This window comes from Macrobrachium nipponense, chromosome 22 (genome assembly GCF_015104395.2).
Source record: "Macrobrachium nipponense isolate FS-2020 chromosome 22, ASM1510439v2, whole genome shotgun sequence".
Taxonomy (NCBI): Eukaryota; Metazoa; Arthropoda; class Malacostraca; order Decapoda; family Palaemonidae; genus Macrobrachium; species Macrobrachium nipponense.
This window is the reverse complement of record NC_087213.1, coordinates 22,638,315-22,645,715: the sequence shown is the minus strand read 5'-3', so window position 1 is coordinate 22,645,715 and position 7,401 is coordinate 22,638,315. Positions and strand designations below refer to the sequence as shown.

Sequence of the window (7,401 nt, the reverse complement as noted above, 5' to 3'; positions counted from 1 at the left end):
ATGACAGTGGTTCCATTCCTATGCCACGTCGCAAGCCGAAAATCGTCACAAACCAAGGCAGTACATTGTAGGTGTTGTGCAGGTTAACTCTGTAGGAGGATGTATTTTAAGTTTATATTTCTTGAACTTAATGAAGAGTATTAAGAGTTATGTACGTAGTTTAAGTGGAATTACTGTAAGGTTTTGGATGTCTTGATTGTTCAATTGTAAGCTATCCTCCAGGGTCTTTTTCACTAATTTGATTTAGTTGCCTATCAGAAAGGCAAACCCCAAGAAGTTTCATATCCAAATATGTATATCTTGATCAAATTTACTTTTGACATCCAGGCTGACATTTCTTGTGTTGAGTGTGCATTTGCATGTATGTGTGGGTTGTGTTGGGAGCTTTATGTGAGGGATATCTTTACTGAAGAAAACATATGCAGTTGAGTTTTTACTTTTGAAATGGACATTAAAGTGTTTTTACATTCAGCATAGATTACTTTGTTTTTTTTCAGTTCCAGTTCCTGTAGTTTATGAAATTGAATAAAGTTGTCTTGACTTCATTTGCAATTTTCTCATCTCTGCACCAGTAGGCTCTTAGTACTTTTTCACCTCTCAATCCTTTATACTTGGGTCAGTTGGTGCTACTATTAGTTACACACATCTTTTGAATTTAGCCATAAGATGCATTTATGTTTGTGTCTTTCCTTAGAGGGATTGGGAAAACTTGAGCTTTGTTTTTAGAAAGAATAAGCAGCTAAGCACCTTTTCTACAAGAATTGTAAATGTAGAGCATTTTAGTGTAAAAAATTAGGGAAAGCTAATGCATATTGTTATAGTATCTTAATTATATACATCAGTAACTAATGTATATAATTTGAAGTTTCAGTGTATATTATCTGTGTATACTTTTATCCTGTACATTGAGTAGTGAATTACTTGATTTACCTTAGGTGCATCCTCATAATGTGTGATAGTACCTCATACGAAGGATTTTCACTAGAGCTTGTGTGGAAGTACAGTTCTGTGTAAAATGAAATGCTGGATATGGATTTTTTTGATGTTCAAAAGTAAACATAGTTGAATAATGATTGTGTAGTTACGATGTTTGTCTTGCCTGTGAATGTGGTAATGACTTTTTTCTTCTTTTTTTTACAATCAGACTGGATTTGTAGAAACATTAACTCCTCAGTATACTCCTGGAGCTCCATCCAGTGCAATGCAAACATTAGAGGACAGAGCTCAACTTATTCAGAACCAGCAAGAAATGGAGAATATGCGAGCTGAAATCAGGGATCTTAATGAAAAACTGGAGACTTTAAGAGGTGAGCAAAGTTGGTACAGCAGGAACTGCACTGTAAAATTGATGTATCACTTTTTAATAATTAATCTGCTGAAAGGTACCCCTGCTTAGTCTCTTTCCAATCGCTCCTCTGATGACTGTGATCTCGGAAGATTTTTTGTCTGCCCTGCAACACTGCTTGAAGGATTTATTTATGCACTATTAGTGTACCATAGAAATTTTTTACATAAGTTATGTTTTTCTTATGTGTGATCATGTAACTCTCTCTCTCTCTCTCTCTCTCTCTCTCTCTCTCTCTCTCTCTCTCTCTCTCTCTCTCTCTCTCTCTCTCTCTCTCTCTCAAATGGTTAAATAAGCAAAGATTTGCATTTATGAAAAATTTGAAGTAAGTAGGTGTTTCATTTCATTGTAGTTTTGAATTCAGTCATTATAAACAATGAAATAAAATCTTGAAATACAATGGCTTGACATTTGGAAAGTAAAGTAAGCTTAAATACAATTTTCTAGACTTAAGTATGAGATTTCATATTTTTGTTCCTAACCTAATTCATGATATGCAAGAGGTGACAGTTGTATTCATTTTTCCTCAGTTAAGCGGCAGGCAGATAAGGATAAGCTCAAAGAAGGTGAGAAAATGAAATTGCAAATTGAGCAGCTGATAGAAAATAAGACACGTCTTATGGAGAATCAGGTATGTCTAAATGGTTTTGCTTTTTTACAAATATCATCACAGTACTAATGCCATAAATGCTAGTGACTTCAAATGTTAAATGTTTGGTTTTGAGATTCCGTTAGGCTCTATGCACTTTTTGTATGTCCTCATATAGTCATATGTCACCACCAAGGAAACCAAGTATCTAGGGTCTTACTTCACACAAGGATCCAGAGATTATGTGTCTTCTCATTGTTTCTAGAAAAACTAAATTGCTATTGCTTACAAAGAAAATATCAGTGTTACACTTTAAGAGGGACAAGCATTTGCAAAGAAGCACCTGGGCTGTGCCTCACACTCTTTCCTTAAGTTATTCTTATGTGCTGTTGATTATGACCCTTTAAGAGATTTATTGTTGACAAGACAACTTGTATATATTAGATATATTTGTAAAGTGTCATTAAAAAGTTACTGTAATTTTAAGGGTAATTTTAAGGTGATCAGCTAGTTATTTACCGTATATACTCGCATATTATGCGACTTTTGAAACCTAATTTTGAAGTAATTTTAAAGGGGTCGCATCATACGCGGTATAAAATTAGCGTACTGTCTATGCTTTCCCAAATCGGCAGATTGCGATAGTTACTACCGGAGGAAAACAGTAGATCTTTTAAAAAGTTATGCTTTACTTGTACCTCACTATATCCAATAATATTGTATGCATTCTCATATTACTATTGTATTTTAAGATACAAAAAGCGATCGTGCGCCATTTGCATTATTTTGGTTTATACAGCATGTTTAACTGTTCTAGACTAACCATCTATAATTTCCAAATCAGTTGTTAAGGCACAATACCGAAGGAATTTTTACTTTTTGTTTTACTACCGGTAAAGAAACATTTGTTACTTGAACTATTATTTTTATTTTAGGATACGCAGTTAAGTGAAAATTTATTAAAGTAAAAAAAAAATGCATAAAAATTAATAAATTAAAATCCTCCCAAGTCACTCTCCGTGTCCGTACCATCAAATATGCTCTGAATTCTTCGCCATGAAACAAAGCAGTCATGATTCGTCATCTTCCAGTTCTTTGATCATTTCATATATAGTCTTGTCACCGTGGCGAGCTCTCTGGCGTGGCTTTTAAAGATCTGCCCTTATGCTAAACAACAACTGCCCGTGTTTGACAGACCTTTGAATGTCCTTGAGACAAACCCCGAGGCTATAATTATAAGATTATAAGGAGTTTTCATTCCCAGGTACTTTAATCTCCCTATTCGCCCTGCTCGGCTCTCTCTCTCTCTCCTCTCTCTCTCTCTCTCTCTCTCTCTCTCTCTCTCTCCTCTCTCTCTCTCTCTCCTCCTAAACCTCAGCTGTCCGAGCGAGAGCTTTTTTTATGGGAACATAGGCCCGCATTTCGCATTTTCCATACCTAATTATTTTTGTATACGATTGCCCTTTCTCGGCTGTGAGATGACCAGGAATAACTTGTAGTCGGTGTCAAAGTCACTCCACACTTCAGTCAGGCCAAAACTTTGCATTCAAGCAATATTCAGTCATTGCTTCCCTATCTATTATTTTGTCTCAGAGAGAGAGAGAGAGAGAATCTGTTTGTATACGATTGTTTATTTCTCGCTCGTCAAACTTACTCTGTTATGCTTTATTTCATATTTCCTTGCTCCAATTTATTCTATACCTACGATATTAAGAAATCAAGATATGTGTAGAAGGGAGAACTGCCTCCAGACTGTACAGTCATATGGATTTAAACGCACGCGGAACTGGTTGAAATATTCGCAACAGCACCAAGATGAGATGCCATGGTGATAGAAAATCTGACTCCGTTTCTTGTTATTGCATAAAAAAAACTTTATCAATCGTGAACTTACGTAATTTGAATTCTGCGTAACGGAAAAGATAATATTTGATATCTGTAATGGGAAAAATGGTTTTTATCTCTGTTGTTGTTATAAATTTGGCAGATATGCGATCAAACACGTGGGAGGACCAAAACAGCCCAGCCAGAGAGCTCGGCTCATTTTGTAAATACTATTGTTTGGCGTATTATAGGCTTACCCGATTCGTTTGGGTGTGCGCTGCAGCTGCTGCTACTGCTACTCAAATAATCGCATTTTTCTTACTAATCCCAAGAGTTGACCATGGAAAATCCCAAGATAATAAAATAATTGACATATGCCAAGCCTTGGAGTCCTAAATATTTACTTTGTCTGTCTATCAGGAAAAGATACTGATAAATTGAATTGACGGTATCTTTTCTGAGAGAGAGAGAGAGAGAGAGAGAGAGAGAGAGAGAGAGAGAGAGAGAGAGAGAGAGAGAGAGAGAGAGAGAGAGAGAGAGTATAATGCAGTGTGTTCATGCTTGTTAAAAATGTGCAGTACGGGTAATTCATATCTGGAAGAAAGAAAAATGTGAATTTTGTTGCTGTCAGTCGCATGGACTAAATTTACAAAGAGCAGGGAACAAATCTTGACATTCCTCGAGAGATTAGAGAGATGAACCAAGGCCATCTAGGATGAACTCTCTCTCTCCCCTCTCAACTATACTGTAAGTGTTAACTTGAGTCTCTGAAACCAATAGGTATTAGGTCAAGCGCAACTGTGTGTGTGTGTGTGTGTGTGTGTGTGTGTGTGTATGTGTATGGGCATACTGTTAAAAAATGTGCTGTACCTACAGGTAATAAATACCTACATCTTGAAAGATAAAACAAACAAACAAATTTTGTTGTTAGTCGCCGGGGATATAAAGAGTGTGACCAGCGGACAGAAAGATTAACATTTTTCCAGAGATTAAAGAGCTGAATTTTTTTTTTGAAGCTATGTCAACCGCGTTAGTAAATAGGTATCATCTTTTAAAGAATTTTTTTTCTTTTCTTTTTGCGGAAGAATCTTCAAACCATTTTGCATTCAAAGTAATGAGAAGGAATCATTCTATTCTTCATGTAATCAGTAAAATACTTACACTAATAAAAACTAAAACTACGTATTGTATGCAAAAAACACACATCATCGTTAGCTTCGCGTGTGTAAACGTTCATTCTAAGAAATTCACTGAGTAGTATAACTTAACACCTGATTGGTTGGTTGGTAGCCATGGTGATCTGTTATCCAATGACTGCCCTCTGCTTCTGTTCTATTTATAGACTGCCGTGGATGGCTCTAGTTTTGAACGTTACCATGTTCGTGATTTTCTGACTGCTAACGGCAAAAATTACTCCAATAATTTTCTTTATATAATTATTTTCTTCGTGAAAACAATAATATAATATGATCATTTTACTTAATAAGTATAGTGGTATGAAAAATACCAGTGTGTCGTAGCGATGCGTCATCAATATAGTGGTATGAAAATACCACATGGTGTTGTAGCGATACATAATCACGAAGTACAAATCCTTTTCCCGGACCATCCTCAAAATTTTACGACTCTTCAACTTCAAGATCGATATGGTGAAATATATTATATAGTCATACTTATTGTTAAAATTCACAAGTTGAACTGCAAAACATTATTATATTTTGATTGTCATGTACATATATTTTTTGCGTTTTAACGGAATGTTTTGTTTTGAAAAATAATAGCTATTAGTGAACATATGGTATTAATTGTCCAACTATTTTGTTATAGGTGATCTTAGTTTATCTCACATTCATTTAACAGTATTATAATTAATATTTTTTTTTAAATAAAAAACTGTAATTAATAAATAACAATAATGAAAAACATAAAGGGAAAAACAATTTTTTTTTGCTGCAGTAGTGATGTTTGTTTGATTATGCATCTGACCTCACATTTCCGAAATCTGAAAAATTCCAAAAACCGAAACATCGGAATGTGTGTGTACTGCACATTTTTTTTTAAACACACACACAATGTCTACACATTTACTGATACCCGTTGGTGAAAGACTCAAATTACAGTATTTATTCCTAAGAGAGAGAGAGAGAGAGAGAGAGAGAGAATGATTTAAGACTCCAAGGCGTGTTATTTTTACAATTATTTTATTATCTTAGGATTCTTTTTTAATCTTGAGGTTTTATATTCAATTCTCGAGATTAGTAAGAAAATTACCGTAACTTGACTAGCAGCAGCACACATCTGAATGACTCGGCCATTAGCATGCTAAACCACCAACCTTAGAACTGACGTTCTTGGAAAAGGAACTCGCATGATACATGAGATACAGACAAAACCACTGTTTATTGGTGAAAATTTGGGGGTCGCATGATATGCGAGATCGCACGTTACTCGAGTATATACGGTAGATTATTCTTTTTTTCATTATTATTATTTCTTTTATGACCATGAAGTTTTTACTAATTAGTATTCTGGATTTCAAATGTATCCATTCAAGCCAAGAAGCTTGAGTCGGTGACCCTTTTATTTGTGACGCCATAGACTTTTTTTGCAAAATGTAGCTATTTTATACTATATTTCCAAAATTCTACTTCTATGTTAATTTTTTCATCAATGAAATTAATACTACCTGAAAAGATCCTTGTATATCCCTGCATGACTTTAGTTTTTTAGATTGAATTTATTCTATTAAAGACATTTATTTTTACATTTTTACAACTTAAAATAACCTTAAAAACAAGGAAAAGAGAATTAAAAAATTCTATATTTTAAGATATTGAAAATATGTGTTGTCTTTTTGACAAATTTACCTTATGATTCATATATGTATGGAATTTTACTGAAATTGGTAAAATAATAGTATGTAATGGGGAAGTGGAATTTTTAAGGTAAATAATGTATTCTGAGATGTAAAGAGCTCAAAGAATGGTGATAAAAGACCAGCTTTTGCAGACACAAATGAAATAAGGCAAGTGTAGTAGTTTACTTCACTCAGACAAAAGAAGGCCATATTTGGACATTACAAATGTAAATGTGGGGCTAGGTATAAATGAAGGATTTTTTTTATGAAACAAAGTGATGCGGGCAAGAAATGGAGGAGAGTTTAAAGATATATGTACGTAATTATAAAATTCTAAGGTTCATGGTTTGATTTAAGTGGGGATTTCATATTACAAAGGAAGCTTCTGAGGGATGTGGGTGATAGCATAAGTTCTTGAAGACTTTATTGTGGGTTTGTGATGAGAAAGGGTAAAGAACTCTTAATCATATAAGTACTGATGGGATAAAAATGTAGCAGGACAGAGATCAGTTGAGGCACAGAAAATTATGGTAAAAGATTATTCGTGAAGGCCTTGATCAAATGTGAATTTATGCAGAACTGCACAAGACAAAATGCAAAGAAGACAGCTCACTCTAGATAATATCTGTTATAAAAACAATGATGATAATGAGGTACTTAGGAGGAGGAATAAAAGATTCTGGTGTTGATATTATGAAATATTTGTAATGGAAAGAGAAAGGAAATTGGTTAAATCTTAGAGCGAGAATAGAAGAGCGGAAAAAATTGAGAGGAAAAAACTTGAGA

The 7,401-nt window shown here is 34.3% G+C and overlaps 1 protein-coding gene across 4 annotated transcripts in view; it reads left to right on the top strand.

Moving 5' to 3' along the window:
• LOC135198539 (dynactin subunit 1-like) overlaps positions 1 to 7,401 on the top strand; it is a 102,504-nt gene that overhangs the window by 69,590 nt on the left and 25,513 nt on the right. For all 4 annotated transcript variants that reach the window (XM_064226210.1, XM_064226209.1, XM_064226208.1 and 1 more), the window contains 2 exons: positions 1,145 to 1,307; positions 1,876 to 1,976. In XM_064226210.1, the coding sequence (XP_064082280.1) occupies positions 1,145 to 1,307; positions 1,876 to 1,976 (264 nt within the window). The remainder of the gene's footprint in view (positions 1 to 1,144; positions 1,308 to 1,875; positions 1,977 to 7,401) is intronic.